This window comes from Dermacentor albipictus, chromosome 6, assembly GCF_038994185.2.
Source record: "Dermacentor albipictus isolate Rhodes 1998 colony chromosome 6, USDA_Dalb.pri_finalv2, whole genome shotgun sequence".
NCBI lineage: Eukaryota > Metazoa > Arthropoda > Arachnida > Ixodida > Ixodidae > Dermacentor > Dermacentor albipictus.
In genome coordinates this window covers 36,176,492-36,202,708 of record NC_091826.1, presented here as the reverse complement: position 1 = coordinate 36,202,708, position 26,217 = coordinate 36,176,492, and the positions used below count along the sequence as shown (strand labels likewise).

General features: G+C 45.6%; 2 protein-coding genes across 2 annotated transcripts; one reads left to right on the top strand and one right to left on the bottom strand.

The window, feature by feature from the left end:
• The first annotated feature begins 13,137 nt into the window (after positions 1-13,137).
• On the top strand, positions 13,138-23,439 carry LOC135919561 (uncharacterized). The gene is made up of 5 exons (XM_065453467.2): positions 13,138-13,535; positions 13,793-13,994; positions 15,076-15,209; positions 16,806-16,870; positions 21,185-23,439. Exons 1-3 carry the CDS (start codon positions 13,323-13,325, stop codon positions 15,096-15,098), a joined length of 438 nt encoding a protein of 145 aa, XP_065309539.2. The 5' UTR covers positions 13,138-13,322; the 3' UTR covers positions 15,099-15,209; positions 16,806-16,870; positions 21,185-23,439.
• LOC135919573 (uncharacterized) lies at positions 23,431-26,001 on the bottom strand. The gene is made up of 5 exons (XM_070540362.1): positions 25,807-26,001; positions 25,550-25,726; positions 24,756-24,831; positions 24,529-24,615; positions 23,431-24,471 (listed from the first exon to the last, which is right to left on the bottom strand). Exons 2-5 carry the CDS (start codon positions 25,642-25,644, stop codon positions 23,431-23,433), a joined length of 1,299 nt encoding a protein of 432 aa, XP_070396463.1. The 5' UTR covers positions 25,645-25,726; positions 25,807-26,001.
• Positions 26,002-26,217: the final 216 nt, after the last annotated feature.

Sequence of the window (26,217 nt, the reverse complement as noted above, 5' to 3'; positions counted from 1 at the left end):
GTAACCGATTAAGGCTTAGGTTGTTCCTTATTATAGGGTAATGATACTACGTGGGCACCTTTACATGTTTTCACACTGACGTACTATACATATGAAATCCGGAAAAACAAGGTGGCCCTGCATAAATTTTAAGGCTGATCTCATCTGCACATAGACGGAAGAGTGGCTGTTATTGTTCTTTTTTTCATTTTCTCGTGAGAATGGCAAACAATCTTTATTTCATCGGTGAAACAGCAGCTTCGCGAAGCCGTACAATTGAGTGCGGCTAGAATTAAGGAAATGGAGAGACTAAAATGCAGTGTTAACTGTACTTAAGCAGTTTGGCGAATAAAGCAGCACACAGAAGCGCATGTTTACTCGGTTCTACTGAAGCGGTTCTGACTTACTTGTTTCACGAGGTCACGCTAATAAGGCATGGAAACGCGCAGCTCGGACTCACCCTCCGTTACGGTGGCGCGGACGAACGAGACGGAAACTTATGTGGGCGAGGTGAGGTTGGGGTCCCACGATGTGTGGCCAAATTAAAGTGATCTCATTTCTGTGCATTTTTCGTTGTTCTTATATCACAAAGTTTGGAGGAGGGGGTGTCGAACAAAGCATACGAATGGTGTAGTAAGTGAGGGCCTCAAATTTGGGAGTCTCGCAGCCATGATCGAGTTAGTATGAGAAGGCTTATTATCCAGCTGCCTATGTACCAGTACATGACAAGCCTGTCAAAGCCGCATTGGGCCTGAAGGGCAAAGCCAACGGGCAGCGTTTAGAAACTGCAATTTCGCGGACACCACAGAATATGCAGGAAGGTATTCTCGCAGCAACCATCAAAAGAAAAAAGATCCCTAACAGCCAACGAGGAGAGAAATAAAAGAAAGAAACAAACCACGTAGGTTACGCTGAAATGTAGGTACCCACACTAAAGCAGCCGTTGGCAGTCATCGCCCGTCCTGTGTTTCTTCTGTCTGTCCGTGTTTCAGTGGCTGTTCTTCTACCACGCAGACGTATGTATGATAGAAGTTGAGGCAACCACTGCTTTCCTAGCTAACTACAAAACTACTGGGCCTGATGGCTTGGAACAATGCCAGTGCTTGCTTGCATGCAGACGAAAAATGCGATACAAATGAGTCTTATAGCGCGCGACGAGGCACGCAATGTGTCATGCGCGCCGCGTAGCATCCACACGTATAAACTTTGCATTGCGGTTCTGTTATATTCCCCCAAGTGTCTCGACAAATGGCAGACAAATAGCCGCGGTGCACGAAAGGAAACGTTTAACATCAACTCACCGCTCTCATATTGCACTAAACGCTGAAGAAATTACACATTCGGCGTCAACAACACCGCTAATTGTGGTCAACAAAAGTGAACAGCATATAAATTTTGCTTACGTCGATTCCCACAGTGCATGGGATCCGCATATCTTTTTTTTTCTTTATAAGCAAAAGCTTATCATCGCAATGTTAAGGAAGCTCAACAGCGCCATCTCGATGCAAGATAAGCCCAACGCGAGGGCGCGGAGTGGCGTTTTATACTGCTGAGGGTGAAGTCGCGGGCTCGACTCCCTGCGCCTTGGCGGCCACATTCTGTTGAGCTCGAAGTGTAAGAAAAAAAATCAAGCATTATGCTGCATTAAGTCACCCGTTAAGGAATCTCAGGTGCTCAAGGTTAATCCTTAAGAGGTATCCACAATGCACGGGGTCCCTCATAATCGACTGCGCAATTTCGGAAGCACAAACCCGGCAATCTTTACGAAGTAAACAGTCTTCCAACAGCACACAGAGAACGATCCAGATACGACCTAAAGGACAAAAAAAAATCTCAATATTCGTGATGAGTTCATTTACACGAGCGCAAAATATCGGCTACAGCAATTACCTCGGTCTACCCTGTTCAGTTCGTGGTTTGAAAAGGCAGGTGCATAAACACGAGAAAAAATAACAATGAAAAGAACAACTCAGAAGTAGACTACCAAGTGAAAAGTTGCGAAGCGGCAGGAAAAACTAAATGGGAAAGCCATATACAAAAAAAAAACTGCAAGCGCACGACTCAGTGGAAGGCTGCGATAACACTTCAAGCAGGGGCGCGAGATACGCGAGCAAGGTACAGGCAATACAGTTAATCTTTATGTGTAAAGATCGACGGTTGACAATAACTGGTATAGCATTTGTCTAAAAAGGTTGTGTATTTAGGCCTTGGGCGGAGCCCTGTCTCCGGTGTGGCGTTCTACAAGGCCCCTGTCCGATTCTTGCAGGAGAGTGGTCCAGATTTGAGATGTTTGAAGAGTCATCGCTGTCATTGTCCTCATCATCAACACTTTTTTTCTCTCTCTTTCTTCACTACCATGTCCCTTCCCCAAAACTGAGTAGCAGGTCATAACTTTGATTCAGGCCGAACACCTTATTTGTCCGTCATAATAAGTGTATCTCTCTCTCTCTCTTCTTGCGCCTTGTGCATAGACTCGCGCTTGTGATGTCGCTGACGTCTCAACGCAACTATACAACCATTGTAACTGTAACATGACGCCTAGAACACTGTTAAAGAGTTCAAAACCACCTCATTCGATTACGTTTTTCTCACTCTTTGTCTCTGCCGTAATTGGTGTACGCAACTGTCATACTTGTATCGAGAGGGGAGACGCGCTCTTTCGGAGTAGCTGCTTGAGTGGTTGGGGAAGCAGCAAATTGCCTGTACAGTTCAAATTGCAAAGACACATACAGCTCTGCCACTGTTTTTTTTTAAATTACAGAAGCCCCAGCAATAGAAAATGGAAGAGCAGGAAGTAGCCCTCCCATACCGTGGGCGTATGTCTAAGCTATCTTTCTTCAGATGCGCTGGAACTGATGCGCTCCCAGGTAAAAAAAAAATTCATGTTTTTGTATTTTGCGTTTGCAATGTAGCACTATCCTCAACATAGCTGCGTCATTATGAAATCGTGCATGTGCTCAGGTATATAGGTGTGTACTTTTGAAAAATAAAAACTAGTCGGGAGACAGCACTTTTCTTGCCTTCCCCCCCCCCCTCGCGCGCGCGCGCGCCCACACACACACACACACACACACGCACACACACACGCACACACACGCACACACACACGCACGCACACGCACACACACACACACACACACACGCACGCACGCACGCACGCGCACACACACGCGCACACACGCACACACACGCGCACACGCACACACACGCACACACGCACACACGCACGCACACACACACGCACACACACACACGCACACACGCACGCGCACACACACACACACACACACACACGCACGCACGCACGCGCACACACACGCGCACACACGCACACACACACGCACACGCACACACACGCACACACGCACACACGCACGCACACACGCACACACACACACGCACACACGCACACAAAACCTTTCTTTTATTTTTATTTTTGCCGGCGTTTGTCTCGTTTCGCGCTGCCCAACAGGATGGACCCTGGCCGAAACGAAAGGAAAACCATTTTAATTGATTTCCGTGGTATTACGTGCCCAAACCACGACTGTGATTACGAGGCACGCCGTGGTGGGGGATTCCCGATACATTTTTACCACCTGGATTCCCTTAACGTGCACGCATTCCACGCTACACGGGTGTTTCTGCCATTTCGACCCCCTTCGAAATGCGGCCGCCGCGGCCGAGATTCGCTCCCGCAACCTCGGGCTTAGCAGCGCTACGCCAAAGCTACCATTCTACCACGGTGCGTGCTAATGAGAGAGAATCAAACGTCTCAACGCCGTAGTTAACTAAATCAGTTTTCATGTCATAGTCGTCCTGCCGTCCCTCTGCCATTGTCCCATCTGACCCCCCCCCCCCCCCACCGTAACACTTTGCAATACATCAAACGATACTCGATGACGCGCTACCTAAAAGAAATTATTCTCATGATGCTCAGGATCAGCAATTGTAGTTATTAGCAAAAAAAAGTTATTATCGGCAGGGGTTCCCCTCAGCCGGTCGCTCTGATTGACATAACAACTGAACTCCGACCAGGAAAGTCACAGCCTCTTCCGTTGCACTTCAAGATGACAAGGAAGATGAAAAAACAACTTACATAATGGTATGCCATCCCCTGTGCAGCAAACATGCGAAACGAGGAACGAAACCGCTTGAATTTCCTGGTGTCGTCCTTGGATCCAGTACACATATCCTTCAAGGCTTACTGAAGTACAGTTCGCTACTTGTGGCAACTCAGATATGGAATTCCCGTGCCTTGTGCGAAAATGGGAAATGTGGACAGTAGGATAACGCACGAATCTTGCCAAGGAAAACGATTACCCTCTGATAAGAGAAAAGGGTCGTGCAATGAACAAATCCGATAAAACGCCACGGCTTGTATCAAAGTAGACTAAAAAAAAGTCTACTACATAATTATTGAAGTAGTTCTGCCAGACTGTAGCTGTTGCGAAAAAAAAAGAATAGACACAATGAGTAGTGTACATAATACTGCCGCGGGATTTGTTTGATTTACGTTTTATTGCGATTGCAATAAGATATGGACATTAAAAATTGAAGTCTCACCGTCGTTGTGGGCGTCACCGTGAGTTAAGGCATTTCTTTTTGTTTTTCACACCGGTTTCTACACGTATATCAATGCTCGCACTTTCACTTACTCGCGAAACAGGCGATCGATGTCATCGCACTGCGAGTGCTATCCCACGAGTGCACATTGACGCTATAGCGGTACGAACACGTCGTCATAGAACGTATGTGATTCTACGTTCAATACGTTAAAAAGCAATAGAGTTCGTTGCGTTGAAACACGCTCTCAAGAACTACAGAAATAAAACAAGAAAACAGTAAAGTAAAAACCATCAGATGATTTTCAAGTAAGCGTTTTATAATACTTTACGCCGATCACAGAAATCAAATGGACACACTAGCGACACGTGCGATGCATGCATGCTGACGTCACTAGCAGTGTTTGGTCATGACAGCACAAATTATTGTCTACATGTTAAGCTAGACGACATGCCAATGAGACGGACGAGGTAATAGCTGCATGATAACGACGGAAACGTGACTATAGCGTACTAGAACATACATAGGCCCGCCGTGGTTGCTTATAGTGGCTTTGGGAGTTGCGCTGCACGCCAAGCACGATGTAACGGGATCCAATCCCGGTCGCGGCGGCCGCATTTCGATGGGAGCGAAAAGGAAAAACACCCTTGTATACAAATTAAGGTACACGTTAAATAACGCCAGGTGGTCAAAATTACCCCGCAGTCTCCCACTACGGCGTACCTCATAAACAGATCGTGGTTTTGGCACGTAAAACACCGTAATTTATTTTAAAATATACACAGGACTATAATGTTCTCGTATTCTATAGAATGCTAGACTATATAGAAGTTCTAGTACACTTTACCATGACCACCAACACGGCATGACGACACGTGACAACGGCCGCAAACTTGCACTTCCTTACTCGCGCCTTGATCGTCTTCTATCGTCCCTTTTCTGGTGCCTGTAGGCACTCGGTAGGATTGGCACAAATATAATGGTATACTGAAACAAACCTATAGCAACCTCGTGACTACTACAAAGTGAATAGGACGATAGCACTAACTACCTTCAATTCAGCAGAGTAACATGTGGCCGAAAGTTATTATCAGGAACATATCACTGGTAAAATTTAGTTAATCCAGGGTCATCTTGAGAATGGTCACGTGTGTTTCCTGTCAACCGCTCCTATGACGAATCTCGGGTCGGCATATCTTTGTGACAATTTTCTCTCAAATGCCGTTTGTTGCGTAAAGGCGCAGTGGAATGCAACACGACGCTAAATACGCCGGATGTTAAGCCTAACGTGGCTGCTGTAGTGCCACGGCGGGCGCGAACCTGGCCCGAGAAATATTGCGCAACTTGGCCAGCCGGAGCTCCTGTAGAAGAGCCGCCTCACAGGTTTTGTGCTGATGTCAAGGAACGGCCGCGCCCAAGGGATGCTTCGGATTCCGTAGCCGAACCTAGTATAGGCGGGGAAGGTCGAACAACCACACTTTGTGAAACATGAAATGGGGTGCTGGTGTCACACGAAAGCAGTAATGATCATTACCTTCACATATTGTTTATTGCTAAGCGTTCAATTTATTTAAAAGACTTACTCTTACCCCAAAATCCTTGCAGCTGTACCTCTTAACTCGCGAGGCTGTGGCGCACTGTGATAGCTACATTACAAAATATTCGTCGCAAAGGTATTCCGTGAAAGGTGTTTGCTTTATACAAGATACAAGCATAAGATATGAGACCTTGGCTCCAATGACAGAAGAACCCCAATGTGGTTATAGGTATGTTGGTTAGTGAGGATTCAGACACTGAGTAAGGACTTTGAAAAACAATGCTTCATACTTTGCATATGTTATCGTCCTGGTTGATTTGTGCCGCGATTTTGACTCAGTGTTCGTATCGTCTCTTGCTGAAGTAAACTTCTCCTAAACACACACAATTTGGAGACCATCGCGAAAGAAATACGCTCACTCCGCTCTAAATTTTTCGTCGTTCATTCACAGTTTGCTCTTCCTCTGAGACACAGGTAATCTCAATCACAATGCAACTGATAACTGGGCTCCTACCAAGCTATTTAAACACAACAGTTTGAGAGTAGCTGCCAGCATCTCCTCGTATATCTATGCTTTTGTCTGACCCTTGTGTTTTGCAAACTGCAGCAAGCGTTGCCATGATTCTGCGCTGTCTAAGTGGGACAGAAAAGACGCGGAAGTTGTTTCCTACACGAATCGCAACCATATCACTTTTATGTACTTCGGAAGTGCGTCTGGGCAACTTTGTTTTTGCATACACGACAACGAAAACTACCGAAATACACGTTCTATACCCACCTGTGTAAAACGTCCGCGTGCTTCCTACGAAGCGAACGAGCGTGGTTTGGTGTTACACGCTTCCCGCGCGCACCCTTGTCTCGCGCATGTTAAAGACTCAGTAAAGGTGGTGTTCTCTTTCTGTCTGCCTTGTGCCCACATCGAGGATGCCTCTGCTGGCCGTCTGGCACCGAAACCACGGTCCTGCGCCCACAGTCCTCACACGTCACAAAGCTCTCGCGCGAGAGCACGTGAGTCTCACGAAGCTACTTCACGTTTCGGCGATGAACGCGATACTCGGTCAGAGAGCTCTAGCGCGGGAGCACGTCACTTTCTCTCAGACAGGATGCCAGACCAGCGCCCAACTGCTGAACGATAGTAACAGAGATGCTATTCTCTCGTCGTACGAAGTGGGTGACCTGCGAATTGGGGGGAAGCGATCTTCTCCTCAAGCATACTGCTCATGCTACAAAGCTGAACCTCACCACGTCAGGGCCGCTATGAACTACAGGTAAAACGGCCGCAATGAAGAAGGGAGTTGCTGAATCATGCTTCTCCCGTTACACTCGTAATTCGGGGAATTACAGTTTCAACGAATGCTTCTATGTGAGCTACGCCTGCATGCGCGGACGCCTTTCTTTTGTGGCTTCAAAAGTGCAATACACAAGCGATCACCAGTAAAGGTGTGGGAACTTGTAGTGCGAATGCCGTTGTCGCAGCATCAATAAAGGAAGTCTCTTTAAAAGCGGCCACATCGCATAGGCGCGTAAACTTCTTGGTAAGTGAGCTGATATGTATGAAAACGGTCCATATTGTATTTCGACACGCCCCTTTTTAAGCGAACGAATAAATGAACGCTGTATCGAACACCAGATGCCATTTTTTCATATATATAGCTATACGTATGTATGTGTGAGTAAAAACGTTTAACCCGAAACTATATGATGTCGGGGCTCACCATCAAATTATTGTAACAGACGTGACGCCAGCGCGAACGCGCAAATTATGCTCTCTCTTGACATAAAGTCCGTCAATTCTAGAGCGACCTTATTTTGACAGCGATGGCACCGCCATCTAGGAATGGCGAAACGAAGCGCTACATCATGACGCTAACGAGCGCCGATCGTGATCGCCTCGGTATTCTACGCGCAGCGGAGGCTTCAACGCGGTGTAGCCTGGTGTAGGCGGCGCAGGCCTTCTGCCGAGGTGACGACGCAGTTTCCGCAGGTGGTTTGTCTTTCGCGTTCGATTAGCTTGCGATGCCTCGTCACCTACGGGGTGCAGCTTCAACGTCCAACAGCATTGCTCACACGCCGCCATACTGCTTCGCTTGCGACGGCAGCAACTAAGAAAACTGCTGCGCTAAGCGGCGCAGAAAGACAAGGACGTCGTCGGACGAATCTTGCTTTGGTCTGGCGACAGAGACGCCAGCAGAATAGCGTAAAGCAGAAAGCCTTCGCGCGTTCCCGGCGCACGCCGGGAACTCTGCTACTATCGCTCCTAAAGCTGGCTGCGTCGCAACTACACTGGCTGCCCAAAACATTACGCAGCCGAACTAAAATATGCTCGTAACTTCGTGGAAGCTACTCGGCGGCAGGACGCCGCAGGACACAAACAAATATTCTTGATAGTTAGCACATTCAAAGCTAGTACATAATAAAACACTCCTTCATGACTACAATGGTAGACCATATCTAAATATAATCATAATAAGGCAGTCTTGCAGATATCTCACTATGTGTACTCTATATCTGTGGCAGATGGATAGCATGTATTCCCTCGTCAGTTCACCACGAAAGGCAGTGTCAACTTGAGATGGAACTAGAATTGGAGATTTGCTTCATGTACTTATAGGGATATAATACTGAACTAGTTAGTGGTTTTAAGCTAAACGCAGCTATCACGAAAGTAAGCTACACTTATAAGGTACTGCAATAATCAACAACATATTTACGTGCTATGTCAGGCCGAAATTGTTTTTATCCTAAGCATCTTCAAGCATCATGGCACAGTTCCGGACAATATAACACCCCTTCCAAGGCACAGCTGGATTCATAAAATTTTTCTGTACATTTCACGTTTGTACCAATTGAAATTTCTGCAAATTAATATTTAGTGGTTGCAGGTTTTTTCACATGCAGAACACGTTGCTTTTCGGGAATGCACTGTTACACGTGCCTCGTAAGCTCTGGCTAACACTGAATTGTTTTAACACGTTCCCTGTTTCTTTATTTCTTTTTTGTCACACATGCAAAAAATATTTTTTGAGATTTTGAATCTTGGTAAAAATACATAACCGTAAAGCACCATTAATGTAACGTGCTGCCAAAATATTGAGGCTACAAATTTTTTGCATGAGCGAAGATGTATTACCAGAGTTACTGCGTCTGACGCATTTTGGAATAAATAGCGGCAGCAAAGGCCGGACACGCAAATCGTTCCCTCAGTTTGCAGGTCACGTTAAAAAGCTTGTTAAAAGGCAATCTGTCGTTGCGTTGAGACGCGCTCTCTAAAACGACAAAAATAAAACATTATAGCAGAAACCATAAAATGATTTTCGAGTAAGTGTTTTCAAGTAGTCTATGCGGATGACAGAAATCAAGTGGACACACTATCAACACTTCCGACGCACGCACGCTGAAGTCAATAACGGCGTTTGGTCATGACGTCACAAATTATTGTCAACACGTAATAGTAGACGGCATAAAAAAGCGATGACTGAAATGATAGCGTGACGACGACATCGCCACCAAGACAGCGCGACAGCAACGTGACGAATACGACACGTGACAACGGCTGCGAACTTGCACTTCTTTACTCGCGCGTTGGTCGTCCCATATCGTCCCTCTTTTGGTGCCTGGAGGCGCTCGGGTGGGTTGACACAATTGTACAAATACACTGAAACCGAATACAGTCTCATGACTACTATAAGGTGAACGCGCCGATAGCATTGACTACCGTCAATTGAGCAAAACAACGTGTGGCCGCAGGTTGTCGATCAGGAACATACTAACTGGTAAAGTTTAGTTAGACAAAGGTGCATCCGCATTTGTGTTGTGTCCACCACTCCGACGATGAATCTCGGGTCAGCGTATACCTGCGACAATTTTCTCTCAAATCCCGTTTGTTGTCTAAAGGCGCAGCGGAACGCGACACGACGCTAAATATGCCGGAAGTTAAGCCTAACGTGGCTGCTGTGCTACGTCGGCGGGCGAGAATCTGTCGCGAGGAATTTGCATAACTTTGCGGAGCCGGAGCTCCTAGCCGCCTCACGGATATCGTACTGATTTCAAGGAACGGCCGCGTCCAAGGGATTCTTCGGCTCCCGTAGCCGAACCGGACAGGTCGACTTGCGCGCTCTGCCATTAATGAAACGAGGGGCAGGCTTCACACGAAAGCAGTAATGATCACTAGCTTCGCATATTGTTTATTGCTAAGCTGTTGAGTGCATATTTATATAAAAGAATTACTCTCTGCGCCAAATCCTTTCAGGTCTACCCTTAGTTCGCGAGGTTGCGGCACATTGAGAAAGCTAGATTCAAAAATATCCTTCAGGAATGTAGTCCGAGGATGGTGTTTGGTTTAGATAACACACTAGCGGAGGATATGAGGCTCTGGCTCCATTGACGGTGCAGCCGCACTGGGTCGAGGTCACCAACACTGATGTAACCTATTAATGTTTGGGGCGCGCTTTGTTGTAGGACAATGAGGCTACACGTTTCCACACTGAAGTACTACATACTCAAACTGAAAGAACAAGGCGGCACTGCACCTCATTTTAAGGCTGATCTCACCCGAGCCAAGGCGGAAGGGTGCCTGTTATTCTTTTCTTCTTTTTTTTTCTCGTGAGTACAGCAAACAATTTTAATTGCATCACGACCTCAGGGACTTAGCGAAACCATACGATCGATTGAGGTCAGGGTTAAGAAAAGACAGCGACAGAGAGAACAGTGTTAGCTGTACCTAACCAGATTGGCGAATAAAGCAGCACGGAGAAGGCGCATGGTTGCTCGATTTTAATGCAGCCGTTATGACTGTTTTGTTTCACGAAGTCACGCTAAAGAGGAATGAAAACGAGAATTTCCGGCTCACCCTCTGTTAGGGTGACGCAGATGAACGAGGCGGAAATCTGCGAGGGCGAGGTAAGTGTGGGATCCCACGATGTATGGCCAAATTAAACTGAGCCTGTCTCTTTTTATTTTTATTTTTTCTTGTATATCACAAAGTTTGGGCGAGGAGGGGGAGACAGCATATCAATGGTGTAGTAATCGAGGGCCGGAAATTTGGCAGTCTCGCAGCCATGAGTTAGCATGAGAGGGCTTGTTAGCCAGCTGCCTGCTTTACCAGCTGCCTGCCAGTGGTACACCTCACACTACATTTCAACCTAAGTTCCGCGGTTTGTTTTTCTTTGGTTTCTCTCCTCATTGCTGCTAAGGCTGCTTTTTTTTAATGTTCCAGCGAGAAAACGCTCCTGCATAATCTGTGGTGTTCGCAAAATGGCAATTTGTAAACGCTGCCCGTCGGCTTTGCTCCTTAAGCCCAATGCGGCTTTGGCAGGCCTAACATGTAGTCGTGTTGGTGAAACTCTCATGGTACTAAATTATTATGTTGTTATTATTATTATTATTATTATTATTATTATTATTATTATTATTATTATTATTATTATTATTATCTTTTCTACCCTTTTCTAACCAGGTTTTGAAAGGAAGGGTTTCCGAATGCAATATAGAGGAAAACGTTTCTATCCCCGGAGGAATGATGGTTGGACGAACATGCTTAAATATAAGGGGCACAGTAACTGGGAACAGGAAACAATGTGTCTATGGATGCAGCAGAAATCTCTTTCCGGGAGGCAGTGAAAATAAAATCCACAATAAAGTAAGTCTTAATAAATGACAGCCTTTACCAACCTCCTTCCAAAAGCCCTAACGGCTGAGCCGGTGGTGCATTTCTCACACGTGACGGCATAACTATTTCAAGAATTGAATAATCGAAGTTGTAATATCGTTCTTAGAAATAGACAGTTTACATCCCGAAACATGAGCAACCATGAGACAAGCAACCATGAGACCCCCTCTAAAGAAGGACGAAAAAGGTTATCACGCCGCTTATCCTTCACACGCGAGCTCCGTACATACGTAGCAACCAGGTGATGGAACGCTTGAATCTGATGCCGCGAACAGTGGAATACCCGCAGGATATACATTGAGTCGACCTGCTTGGAACACATTGCAAGCTTCTTCGCAGCGAAATATGCACAACTGCCGCCCCTGCCGGTGGTTCTACCTTACGTTGTACTTCTGCAACCTCCACTGATCAGTGGGGAAGGGCTGCATTTGTTTTCTGTCCACCACACCTACGAGGAATCTCGGGGCAGCATAACTTTGTGACAGTTTTCTCTGAAATCCCGTTTGCTGAATAAAGGCACATCGGAACGCGACATGAGGCTAAATATACCGGAAGTTAAGCTTAGCGTGGCTCCTGTGTACTGCCTCAGTGGGCGAGAATCCGGCACGTGGTATTTGCGCGACTTTGCGGAACCGGAGCCCCTGTAGAAGAGCCGCTTCGCAGAGAGAGGTAGAGAGATAATTTATTTGAAACAAGGCGGAGATGTCGTCCTGAGGTAACGCACTCAAGTCTCCTACTCTGCACAGGGGAGGGGGAACGGCGAAATAAAGGCGCGATGAGGGATGAAGATGACATCGAAAGAGGGATGCGCAATGGTGAAAGCAAGCTCAACATTCTGATGATCAACCTTCAGAAATCTCAACAATGAAGCCACTATCAGCACCAAGCCTCACAGACTTCGTGCTGATGTCAAGGAACGGCCGCGTCCAAAGGATACTTCTGCTTCCGTAGCCGAGATGGGCACGGGTCTCAGGGTCACGTGCTCCAAACTCCTCAGTCTCAGAATAAAGTTTTATGATGATGATGATGCTTGCACGGCGCCGCGTAACCCAGTCGCGGAAGGTCGAATTGCGCGCTGTGTCAACAACAATATGAGGCGCTGGCGTCACGTGAAATCTGCAGTGATTATTAGCTTGGCATATTTTTTTTTTTACTAAGAGTTCAGCGCACATTAATATAAAAGACTTACTCTTTGTGCGAAATCCTTGCAGCTGCACTCTTAATTCGCGAGGTTGCGACGCCATTCAGAAACTTACATTAAAAAATATCGTTCGGGAAAGTAGTCCGAGGATGGTGTTTGCTTTGGAGAATATACCAGCGTATGGAGAACCAGCTCTCGATAGATGGCGCTCCAAAAATAACGGGATAGCGCCGTCTGTAGTGACGGAAATGCATTTTTCAGTAACACACACTGTGCGAGCAATGCTGTCATATCCGCTGCCCGCCGCGGCGACGTGAGTGTTGTGGGCCTCACCGCGAGCACGTTTTTGACGCTTGTTTCTGTTGTTGTGTCGTGGTGCGTTCCAACATTTTCACAGGTTTCAAAAACTGCGACGCCACCTCCGCGGCTGCAGCATGGCACCCGTAGTGCTGCGCTACGGTTTTAGGAAAGTGGCCGGGATCGACGAATATTTCCGTGCTAGTGCGCTTGAGAAGGGCCGAAAGTTGTGCGCTGCGAAGTACGCTTACGACGTCGAGGAGACCCTGGAACGCTTTGATGGCGATTCACAAGTGGTGGCGAAATGCCACTCGCAAGTGCGTCAAGCTACGTACGACGTCAACATTCAGGTAAGCGCGCATATTCGTTAAGCTTTTTCTTATTTCACCATGACCGCGAAGATTGGTGTCTTGCGTAGTTTGACCAGCGTTTACGGACTTCATATGCTTATTAATTTTAAGTTTTACGCGGCGTAGCGAAGCCTCACAAACTAAACAATTTCGAGCGCTGCTTATCTCGTGTATGCCTAACGCAAATTTCGCTACGTCCGTGCGCGGTAAGAATCACGTTTTCAGTTGTTTGACTAAATATATTTTTGCGTTGGCAGCTGTCATCGCAGCGGCGAATACTGGGTGCGCAGTGCACGTGCAAGGCCGGCCTTGATGGCGGTTGCAAACATGTAGCTGCCGTCGTCCTGTTCGTCAACGAGGCCGACGCGCCGTCTTCGACTGATCGCCCTCAAGGGTGGGGTCGGCCGTCCTCTAAGCCGGACACTTCTCGAAGGGAGTCCATCGAAGAGCTTTTTGGAGGTACACTGTACATTTTGTCTTGCAAAAATGTGGCGTGGAGAACTACTGGTTCTCGGTACAGCGGAAATCGAAAGCCTTTTCGAAACACGATTTCATTTTCTTATTTACATGCCTGTTTGACAAGTCGACATTAACGTGGTCAAAGTGGTGTCTAGCTGGTTTTGGGCATGCTGATGTTAAGCATATGTGGAAGGAAGCTATGTGCATGTGGAAGCTTGTGTATGTGTGTGGGTATGCAGGAAGGGGGGGGGGGGTCAGCAGCACTAAGCTGCTGGTCCTGTCGCTTGCGTAGGGACGCCACTGCATTGACAATGCAACAGTGCCATATCTAATTAGCCTGCATTTTCTGAGCATGGAGTCGGTATGTGTGTATGCCTAGCACAAGTTTGGCTATGTCTGTACTCAATCACAATCATGTTTTATATTGTTGCACTAAATACTGATCATACTTTTGCATCTGCAGCTGTCGCCACTGCAATTTCTGTGCTTTTAGTTTATTAAACATGTAGTTCACAGCTGTTATCTCTTGCAGAGTACAAGCCCCTGTATGTTGGTGGCAAGTGCCCAAAAGAAGAACCGCCATCCTATGTTCTGCACCATTTCCCCGACATAAACTGTGTAATGAATTCAGCTTTGATAAGTGAGGAGCAAGGGCGAGTTGAACGAGACGTGCAAGACGTCCTAGAAGACCTTATTTCAAAGGCAGCACTCCATGCTGACGTATTATCTGTAGAAGAGGTGTTGATCTGGGACTGTAGTCTACCTCACTATACAGCAGGACAGTGTGCCTCACTCACTGCAATTGAGCAGCAATTTATTGCCACAAAAGTGGCATGTACAGGCTCCCAGGCAACCGTGACAGCTGCTGAAACTATAATGCAGGGAAAATGCCCCCGGTTTGTAACAAAGCACTGCACATTTCTGAAATTTCGCATGTTTTCGTTTTCTTACCTTTTCTGCTGCATGAGAACATGTAGTGCACTATACTCTTTCTTGGTGCATGCATGGATGCATGCTTTCAGAATGTGCTCTACGTTTTATTACTGGCCATGAAATTTAACTGATCCTTTTTGTGTTGCAGTTGGCACAAAGAAAGGTCGGTGAGGATATCAAGCTCCATCGCACACCGCATCCTGACTAGGCAAAAGGCCTTCGAGTCCCTGGCCGAGCAGCTGCAGAACTCCAAAACACCACTTGTTCCGGCGCTGATGTATGGTAGGCACCCAATTTTTTTTTATAAATGACTTGATGGACTTGACATGTAATAGAAATTAATAAATTTTGGTTTAAAGCAGCAGCCCTGAGCCAGTGATGGCACTAAGCACTGTAATCCACTGTAATATACCGCTTTACATCACTTAGGAACACCTCAATCATGCAACTGAACAAATGTTTACATATGCACTACTAAAGATTGGTCTTTGCTTGAATACTACTGCAGCGTGGATCAGGTTATCAGTGAAAGTAAAATTTGTAGCTCTGTATTCCGTTAAGTGCATGAGTGAGGAACAGTTCCTCTAGAAATGCACATTTTAACAAGGGAACATACAGCAAGGATTATGACAGCCGTAGATTCTTGTGCAGGCATTTGAACTTGAATGTCATGTGCCTATACATACACCCTGTGAGCCTGTAAGCATCTAGGCAACCAACATATTGGTGTCTGTTGTATTCACACAGGGAGACGTAGGCTTCAAGAAATTGTTTTATTTTTCGTGGTGCATACTGGCAGCATGAAAGCAACAATTGATGATAGTGCAGTACACAAACAACAATATATATACACCAAGATACAGTCATACATAGAACATCATGGTGACATTCATTAGCCAGGTCATTGTCCTGAATACCAGCTAAGGAGGCATGCAATGTCACATTTCTCTGCTGGTGGGGCCGATTTGCCAGTGCACCACAAGGCATGTGGCTGCTGTAGTGAATTAAAAGAAATGTTCATTACTCGGTGTGCTAAGGAAAAGAAGCAACTAGAGGTTGAAGTGGCAGCAATGCTTGGGTTGGGGCTTGGATGTCCGTGTTAGCATGGCATCGTTTCACTGACAGAAAAATAAAGTCTTGAGAAGCAGATATGGCCCTTGGGCATGCGCAATACACAGTTTTTGCTAATTATTTTTCTTGTATATCTGACGCTGGCTTTGCATGTAATGTTTGATTACCATGTTCGCAAGAGTGATTATGGCTGGCCTTGTGCGTGCACTGTACTCCACTGGGTTTTCATCAAATGTTGAGTTGTAAGCCAATGCTTGTGTATCATGTAGTATTCCTTCAGTCCTGTCTGTATAATTGTATTTCACCTGGAATGAAAAGTAGCTGTGGTGTACTGGTAGGGCACTTGTTTCAGAGTTTTGCTAGTGTGTAGATGTGCTCAGTAGACGACAAAAGAAAGAATGAGATGCGCACAGCTGGCATGTTACCCGTGTCTCGTCATCTCTTCTGTAATGTCTGGTAAGCACATGAACATGCACGATTGCAATTCTCAACTCGCCCAACTAGCTGTGTTGACCTGCTTGGCAGTCATGAGGTTCTTTGTTCGAGGCAACGAAAATTCATGAACCTTTTCTTCCTTTTCACTTCTGACACTTCCAAGTTTGATGTTACCAGGGGCCATGATTTAAAAGGGATACACTCATAACTGCTTAGCACACTAAAAATGTTCAACACTGCTACTGACAAGTGATTTATGGAAGGATTTCAGAGCAAAATCCATGATATCATTAATGAGCATGAGGCTCTCTAAGTATTGCTACATTGAACTCGTGCACATAGCATCTGCATTTTTTTTCTACTTTTTTGAAGGTACTGCTATGGAACCAACAGCAAGGGCAACATTCGAGAAAAAAATTGGTGCCAAAGTAACCCAGGTTTGTAACTACGTTCATCATCATCATCAGCCTACTTTATGTCCACAGCAGGCCGAAAGCCTCTCCCTGCGATCTCCAATTACCTCTGTCCTGCGCCAACAGATTCCAACTAGCACCCGCAAATTTCCAAATTTCGTCGCACCACCTAGTCTTCTGCCGTCCTCTACTGCGCTTCCCTTCTCTTGGGACCTATTCTGTCACCCTAATGGTCCAACGGTTATCTAATCTGCGCATTACATGACCTGCGCAGCGCCATTTTTTTCTCTTAATGTCTATTAGAATATTGTCTATACCTATTTCCTCTCTGATCTAAACCAATCTCTTTCTGTCTCTTAAAGTTATGCCTAGCATTCTTCATTGCATCGCTCTTTGCGCGGTGCTTAACTTGTTCTCAAGCTTCTTTGTCAGTCTCCATGTCTCTGCCCCATATGTCAGCACCGGTAAAATGTGCTGATTGTATACTTTTCTTTTCAGTGATAACAGTAAGCTCCCAGTCAGGAGCTCATGATGTCTGCTGTATGTGATCCAACCCATTTTTATTCTGTGTATTTCCTTCTCATGGTTAGGGTTCCCTGTCAGGAGCTCATGATGTCTGCTGTATGCGATCCAACCCATTTTTATTTTGTGTATTTCCTTCTCATGGTTAGGGTTCCCTGTGATTAGTTGACCTAGGTAAACGTACTCCTTCACAGACTGTAGAGGCTGACTGGCGAACCTGAACTCTTGTTCCCTTGCTCGGCTGCGTATCTACAATTGCTCGTAGGTATAGCGGGGCGTGGCACTTGCGCAGATGACGGATGTTTGCGCGCATGTGCGAGTAAGAGCAGTTGCAAGAGAGGAAATGTGAGGACTTTTGCTCCTTGAAAATGCGACTCTGCCTAGGCACTGCGGGGGAGTTTCTTAGCGCGTGTTCTATGTTTGTCCCTAGGCATGCCGGCAGAAGCTGCGGGGTGTGGTAGTGCTGAACTTAGTGTCGCAAATTGGTGGCTGGATGTAATTATTTATTCAATCGTCTTTTGTACTAATTGAAACAACGTGCCATTATTTCGCATTATTGGCTGCACCTCCAGGACACCAAAGCGGCAACGAGGACATCAAAGCTGGAACCCAGACTGGTCTGTGGGTTGGGGCTCGCCGAGTTATCCATGGGCCACCCTGCTTCCAGCTTTGATCCCCCCGCTACCCCTTGGGTGCCCTGGAGACCTGCGCCTCCTGCTTTATTGTAACCTCAGGTGCTCTCCTGAGGCCTCCGTTTGCCAGTTACATGTGCCCCCCTGGAGCAGTGCTTGTAAAAAAATGCAATCTATCGTCCCGACGAAAAAACACCATGACTTATACAACACCAGTCAGAACCTTTCCCCTTCAGACACAGCGATCACCAAATGGGGCGTCCGTGTCCACTGCCTCACCGTGCCAGCAGCCAGCAGCGGAGCGTAAACAAACTGGACCGCACTTCTTAATGCCGGCATGCCTACGGGACAAACGCATACAACACACGCTAAGAAACCTCCTCCGTAGTGCCTAGGCAGACTCACATATTCAAGAAGCAAAGGCCCCCAGATTTTCTCTCGCACCTGCTCATACTCGCGCCTGCGCAGAAACGTCCAGCACCACTGCAACCACTAGCAATTCTAATAACGCTGTCCAGCTATTCATCATTATCGTTGTCTTCTACGTATTAACGTTAAACCCCACTCTTACACTCTCTTTTACGGTCCTTCCAGTTTTCTGGGCCCCTTGCAGTCGATAGACACTTCATATTGAGAGCCGCCATTTTTCCAAGCATTATGTCTCCTCCATCTTTGATTAAATAGACTGTTATTTCATCTCCTGCCACTTTTCCCCATTTCATGTCTTGCAAGGCCCTTCTGACCTCATCTCTAGATATAGGAGGAGTTTCTGTATACTGTTCAGTATTGTTTCGAATAGAGTACTCCCGAGGCTTTTGGGTACTGTACAGGTCAGTACAGAATTCATACGCTGCTATTATTATACCTTCAAGATTGCTGATGTTACCCTGCTTATCTTTCAGTGCATACATCTTGGTCTGTGCTATGCCAAGTTTCTTCGTCACTGATTTCAGGCTGCGTCCATTTTTTACGGCTTCTTCACTCTTTCTCAAGTAATAATTTCAAATATCACTTATTTTCGTTGTGTTGATCAGTTTTGACAGTTCCCCGAATTCTATCTGATCTTTTGAGTTGGACACTTTCATTCTTTGTCGTTTCTTTATTCGGTCCTTTGTTACTTGGGAGAACTTGCCTATTGGTTACCTTGGTGCCTTGCCTCCCACTACAATTCCTGCCTCTGACGCCAGCTTCGTTACGGTTTCATTCATTGCCTCTATGTCATCATCATCATCTCTGTTCTAAGGCAGCATATTTGTTTGCAAGTACCAGCCTAAATTTGTCTGCTTTTACCCTTCCTGCCTCTAAGTTGACCTGTTTTTTTTTCTTGAGCGATTGTACTCTTTTTCTGTTCAAACTGAGGTGAATCCTAGCCCTCACTAACCTATGATTATTGCACTTTACCCTACCTATCACATCTACAATCTGCAGTATGCTGGGATCGGCAGAAAGTATGAAATCAATTTCATTTCTTGTTTCACCATTAGGGCTTTTCCAGGTCCACTTTATGTTGCTACGTTTCCTGAAAAAGGTGTTCATTATTCTCAGCTTATTGCTTTCGGCGAAGTCTACCAGCATCTCTCCTCTAGCATTTCTAGAATCGACGCCGTAGTCGCCAATTGCCTGCTCACCTGCCTGCTTTCCCCCCAGTTTTGCATTGAAGTCACCCATTACTACTGTATACCGAATCTGCACTTTTCTCATCGCTAATTCAACATCTTCATAAAACTGATCTACTTCCTCATCGTCGTCGCTGGATGCTGGAGTGTAGGCTTGTGCTGCCTTTAATCTATACCTCTACTGCTACGACTACTGCTACCCTCTTCATTAAAACTTCTTTCTGGATGAGTTGGTGCATACTTGACGTAAAAATTGACCCGCCGTGGTTGCTCAGTGGCTATGGTGTTGGGCTGCTGAGCACGAGGTCGCGGGATCGAATCCCGGCCACGGCGGCCGCATTTCGATGGGGGCGAAATGCGAAAACACCCGTGTGCTTAGATTTAGGTGCACGTTAAAGAACCCCAGGTGGTCAAAATTTCCGGAGTCCTCCACTACGGCGTGTCTCATAATCAGAAAGTGGTTTTGGCACGTAAAACCCCAAATATTATTATTATTATTGACGTAAAAATTGTAACAGCGCCAATGCATGCATCCACTAAGTAACAAGCGCTTGTGTCTCGTCCATTGTGGATGCATGTGTTGGCACTGTTACAATTTTTATGTCAAGTGTGCTACCCTCTCGTTAATGCTGTAGAATTCGTCAGTGTTGCCCGCTATGTCCTTGTGGATTAGGAATCCTACCCCGTATTGCTTCTTATCAGGGAGACCTTTATAGCAGAGGACATGGCCGGTATTTAGCAATGTATAAGCCTCAACAGTTCTTGTAATTTTGCTAAGGCCAATAATATCCCAAATAACGTCTGATAGTACCTCAAAGAGTTTTGCTAAGCTAGCCTCACTCGACAGAGTTCGGCTGTTAAAGGTTGACAGGGTCAGTTTCCATTGGCGGCCTGTTCGGACCCAGAGATTCTTAGCACCCTCTGCTGCAATACAGGTCTGACCGCCTCCTTGGTCAGTAGCTCCGCAGCTGTTGGGGACTGAGGTCTATCAATTGTAGATATCATCAGGGAGGTTGTGGCCGAATACTGCACCAGGGAGGCAAATTGCTGTTCTGGTGGTAACTACGTTGTCACATAATGCATTTTAATATTGTACAACTAACTAATCTATCAGTTTACTAATACAGACATCAAGTTGTTTTTTGTAGTGCTTTTATAGGAACTGCTAAGCGAGTTCATAATGGATAAGGGCAAGTTTGAATTTCATCCACAAGTGCACGTTACTCAGCACAGCTGAAAGAATATACACTGCAAGAGTGGGTAATTAGTAGAGCTTGGCAGTGTTGCCCTTGTCTCTCTATCCCCCTCTCCACTATGCATTACTGGAATAAAAGTAAAACCGATCATTTTTCCCCTTAGCACATTTATAGATCAGCGTAATGCATTTTCATCGAAGTGCTTGTACACTGAGGCTGGCTCACACATACTGAAACTGTCACAGCCACTGCTGCACACACGGTGGTTGCTAATGATATTTGAAAGCATGACTGTTGCACAAAACATATTGAATATGGTGTTCGTGCATGTTGTACATATTATTTGCTAACTTTACAAAATATGCTTTGCAGGTTGGCGTTGTGATTCACCCCTGTCAGCCATGGCTTTGTGCAAGTCCCGATGGCCTTTTCCAAACAACCAGCGGTGTCGTTTTGCTTGAAATCAAGTGCCCCTACAGTCGTAAAGATGACATAATCATAGATCATGCTCTGTGCGAAAGCTACGTTAGCTATGTGACATATCATGATGGAATGCTTCAGTTGCCTCGCAGCCACCCATATTATTCACAGGTTCAGGTTGCCATGTATGTCACTAACACTACAGAATGTTTCTTTTTTGTTTATACAAGCAAGCAAGATATTACTATAGTTGTTGACAGAGATGAAGACTTCCTTGCTCGAAACATTCCTCGGTTGGAGGCGTTTTATTATTCATACTACATTAAGCAGCTCCTGCGTTAGACCAGATTCCTGCTTGCAGAAAGTAAGTTTGCTCTTAAAGGTACATACAGCTGCTCAGCACATGAAATCAGATAACCCTGCTTATGGAATGATTCCCTATCATAGTGGCTTAAACAAGCCATGTTTCTCTCATTAAATTTGGAAATTTACTTTTTTAACCTATCACTAAAAGTCGCGAAAAATGACCTTTCGCGCACCACATGGCACACACATGAAGCTGCATAAGAGCTCTGCCACGTGACCTTCTACTAGTGTACGCGGTTACTGGTCTTTTTATTAGTACTGAAATGCAGTATACTTCCTATTACGTGTTTTTCCTGACTTACAGTGTGCAGATTTACTGATTACAGTGTGCAGAGTTGGCCCACTTGTGGCATAGTTGATGTCATATTGTATCTCATAGGGGGGACCACAGAACTTGGGTTACTTGCATGCAAATTCGCGTGTGTACAAAAGCATCTATGTGTACCATTATGCATGCCTTTTTTACCTTGTAATACTCACAGATTAAAGTGCCTGTGGTTTTCAGGCAGGTAAAGCACAAATAAAAAACAGACAGCGGAAAGAATGACAATACATTGTGATTGCCATACATGCCTTACCAAAACGTGTTACTGTCTCGACCTTCCACTGTGCCAGCTAGCTTGGATACAGACCCTAGGTCTGTGTAATATAAAGGCTGATGTGTAAATTATGCTGCACTTATTAACAGCTCAATTACCTACAGTGTGTTAGTATCAAGGTTTCACCTCCAGTGAGTGACAAAGTGTTTTTCGATTTCTGTGCCAATTTAAAATTATAATAGCTACTTAAAACATGTACAGCATCCTTGTTTCTATCAATATAAATCATCGTCTTTTCCTTTGCACCATTTCATGACATTTTTTGCACTTGTTGGCCCTTTAAGGAAGTTGCTAGTGTTAAACACTGTTGAGCTACCTGATGGCAAAAGCTGGTTTTAGTCTGAAATCTTCCTCTGAAATTGCCTGGCTTTCAGGAACTTGCAAGTGAACAGCAATGCTTTATTACCACCAATTTCTTTGCTTATTGTCGCTTTATAACTGCAACATGAAAGACTGCATCAAAAAGATCCCGAACGTCTGCCATGGCTTTTACATGTCCATTCTGTCACTGAAGGAGTTGCAGTGATTCTTTCAGTTGTATCTGTAAGCTTGCACTGTATTTCCTTATTGAGAGCCTCTGCTGTTGCACAGTTGAGGCTAGTTCACAGTTGCAGTGTTTAAGCCATTTTTGATGCCTGTAGTGAATGTAGCCTTGAGGCACTGTCGACCTGATCACGTCTCCTTTAGTTTTAATTGATGTCTCCCATGTTTTTGTGTGTGTTTGTATGGTGGTTGAGAGCCACACCATAGCTTCTTAGATATGTTTGCAAATTTGTTCAGCCTAGTGCTGTCCCCTTGCTTTACAATTTCTCATCCAAGTTTATAATTTCAGAGTCGCAGATAAAGCTGCTAGCTTTCCTGGTGACCTGGGCACTACTATGTTAGCTGGCTAAAATATCACTGCTATGAGCAGTTTCTTCAGTGTCATACTGCACTTAATGTTCTAAAAATAAAGCATAGTAATTTATTTCTGTATGGTGCTTGCCTGCAAAACAGCCGTATTGTGTTTGCAAGCTAGGCACATAAGTCTACACATGTTTACACGAATGGATTGGTCCGCTTTTTATTATTGCCAAAAATGATTAAAAACATACATGACCGGAATATTTTTCAAAATCTCTGTGGGGAAGTTGGCCTTTAAATATTACAATTTTGTAAAAGGTGGTAGCAGTGCTTATGCCAAAAATATGTTTGATACTCTGTGCTTGTGTATCACAGTGAAAATAAAGCACCTTACTTTGTGTTGCTTTGAATTATTGGACTTTGCAGATTTGCCAAAATGCAGCACATATGAAAAATTTCACTCATGGCAGGAATCAAACTGACAGGAATACGGTGCTCCAAAATTCCATGAGTTTTTATGCGCTGTATCACTCTCTCTACATGCACGCGCACTTGAGCAACATTGTATGTTTCTTGCAGTTCTGCAGGTGAGAAAGGCTGGTTGCCAGTTGAGAATGGTGGCATAATCAGTACGGCACTTTTACCTGCTACACCTGCTAGTATTCCAGGAAAACCCTTATCAGCAAGAATAACATCATGCTGACCAATTATTTCAAGGAATCCTGATTCCAGCACGATTTGTGTGTCTGAGCAACGCCCACCATAGGATTTGGACTTGAATACAATGAGGCCAGAGGGGGCAATCGCAACTAAAAATTTCAATGTAAAGCCACTTTTGTACGTGGAGTAGAGGACATGTTGTTGCCTCACCTCTGATGGTGTTTCTGTGCGCACTTCAGTGCAATCGACAATGAGTGTGCAGTCAGGATAGTTGACCTTAAAACACTCTGGACGTGTATCCCGTATCACTTGCATATGTGGCTTATATATCCACTTTCTTGTAGCACCCGCAAGCGTGCCCAGAACTGCATGAAACGTTCGTGCTGCTGTTGTTTCATGAATGCCAAAAATTACTGCAATTGCACTAAAAGGCACTCCGTGCTTCATTTTGAATAGAAATATTAAAAGTTTGTTCGGAAGGCTGACATCAGTACCCTTATCTCTCGTGTGAGGCAGGAGACTTAACAGGAGCGAGAAAACATTGTCTGAAACGCCACAGAGATCTCTCACTGCACCGGGTGTTAAGGAAACTGTGTCGAATCCCCCAAAAAAGCAAACCCTAGAGTCTGGTCCTGCAGCACGGTGCGATAGGCATGGCAAATTTCCTGCTGGTGTTATGAAGCATGGTGTGGCTGATTCTTCTTTCTGGCACACCTTTTGCACTGTAAGGTCTAATGCCTCAATGTGCTCCTCTTCAAGATTGTATTCAACCTGAAAGTCGCAAATGAGAGAGAATATGAATCGAGCTCCAGCAAACGGTGAACGTACCAGCTCCAGGCTATTGTGTCCATTTGGCGGTTCAAGGCATGACTGCTGCTGATACAAGCCTCCAGCCAAACTGTGAATGTCGTTGTCCTGTATAAATGGAAAAAGTCAATTAACTGCTGCTGATTGGAGCCTCCAACCAAACTGTGAGTGTCCTTGTCCTGTGTAAACGGAAAAAATAAATTTTTCTATGATTTCTGAACCAAAATGCAACATTGTTTTCCACTTGCCCTCCTTTCACTTTGTTGTGATGGCTCCTGGCAATTCGTAGGTGATTTCGCACGTGCTCGAGCTCGCTTTGCCCATCTGGTAAGAAAAAAAAAAACAGAATCGGTGCACTTGTATGTACGGTTTTAAAGACATCCCCCACTACATGAACGCGACATTAATGTGATAGGTTGATGAAGAAGATATTTAAGATTAGTCGAAAGGCGACTCTTGGACTTTGAAAGCTAACTAACAGCTCGTCAGCCGCTACAGTCGTTGTATCGTTGAAACCAATAAACTATAAAATGGAGTTAGGTGTCGCGATAGCCCGGAAACAAAACCGTCGGCTGCGTACAATTAAGCGACAGGGGTATGCGAACGTACCAAGCAGCGGTGGTGTATTGAGATGTCGAAGCGTACATGGAGGCTTTTACTATAAATCAACAGTTTGCATCGTTTCTACTGCAATGCAGAAATAGCCCAAGAAATAATGAAGGCGGCCGCGATCGTTCGTGGCCAGGGCGACGTCCGATCGTCCGCGTTATCAACGGGATCAGCCGGCCTTGAACGGTGGATGACGAGTGGCATAAAACGAACAGTTTGGCCTTTATGGTTGTCAAACACCTACTCACTGGCACAGTAGCCGAACACAGCGCAAATTTCCAACCGCCTGACGGGCCCTTACGCGCGCGTCGTGCAAGTTCCGCTCCTCTCGGCAACAAGTTGACGGTGCGGCTTTCTCGAGGCGCGATCGCTCGATGCCTAATTTAACACAACCCACAACGATGACACGTAGTTTTGCTTTAAAAAACCTCACCGGTGGTAACGCTCTGTTGGTGCCGAAGGGTCGCATGGAACCGTGCAGCGGTATGCTGAAGGAAAAATTGTTGGCACGTAGGCGGGATGGTGCATGCAATTACTCTTTGCATTGCCGAAGAAGTGCCGGCTGCATATTCTGGTGTTCGCATTCGGCTGCCATGGCTTGCCGTCAGGCCTGTCGAACAAATTAAGCATATAAGTTCAAGCGTAGTCCCACCTGTTAAAGTGTCACGCTTTAAAATTCAACACACTCACCCAGCACGTCGAACAGCTTGTATCCAACGTTGCCGCCGCTCTAACTCGTACGGCTTTGAAGGGAATGTGTAAAAAGACACGCTGCTATCATAGCCTTCTTGGTTGTGGCACTTAAAAACACAGCAATACCGCCGGCCTCGAAGTTTCTTTTTCCGCGTTTCACCTATGGTTTCACTTTCACGCACCGCGGTGTCGTTGACGTTTGCTGCCATTTCTATTTGTTTGTGTTACTGAAAACTTCCGGCCGCGTCCAAGAGGGCGGCGCTGCATGTTCGTCGAAACTCCAGCGCTGGTTCCCCATAGGATTACTAACCTTGGCTCCAAGGACAGTAGGGTTGACGGAAGTGCTCTTTTTAGACGGAGATACTGATGTAACCGATTATGGCATAGAGAAAGAAAAATACAATAAGA

Coding starts and splice junctions, on each gene's coding strand:
- LOC135919561 (XM_065453467.2), top strand. CDS start 13,323: ATGGCACCCGTAGTGCTGCGCTACGGTTTTAGGAAAGTGGCCGGGATC. Junction 13,536..13,792: donor CGTACGACGTCAACATTCAG/GTAAGCGCGCAT, acceptor TTGCGTTGGCAG/CTGTCATCGCAGCGGCGAAT. Junction 13,995..15,075: donor CATCGAAGAGCTTTTTGGAG/GTACACTGTACA, acceptor TTTGTGTTGCAG/TTGGCACAAAGAAAGGTCGG.
- LOC135919573 (XM_070540362.1), bottom strand. CDS start 25,644: ATGCACCATCCCGCCTACGTGCCAACAATTTTTCCTTCAGCATACCGC. Junction 24,616..24,755: donor CACAACAAAGTGAAAGGAGG/GCAAGTGGAAAA, acceptor CCATTTATACAG/GACAACGACATTCACAGTTT. Junction 24,472..24,528: donor GACACAATAGCCTGGAGCTG/GTACGTTCACCG, acceptor TGCGACTTTCAG/GTTGAATACAATCTTGAAGA.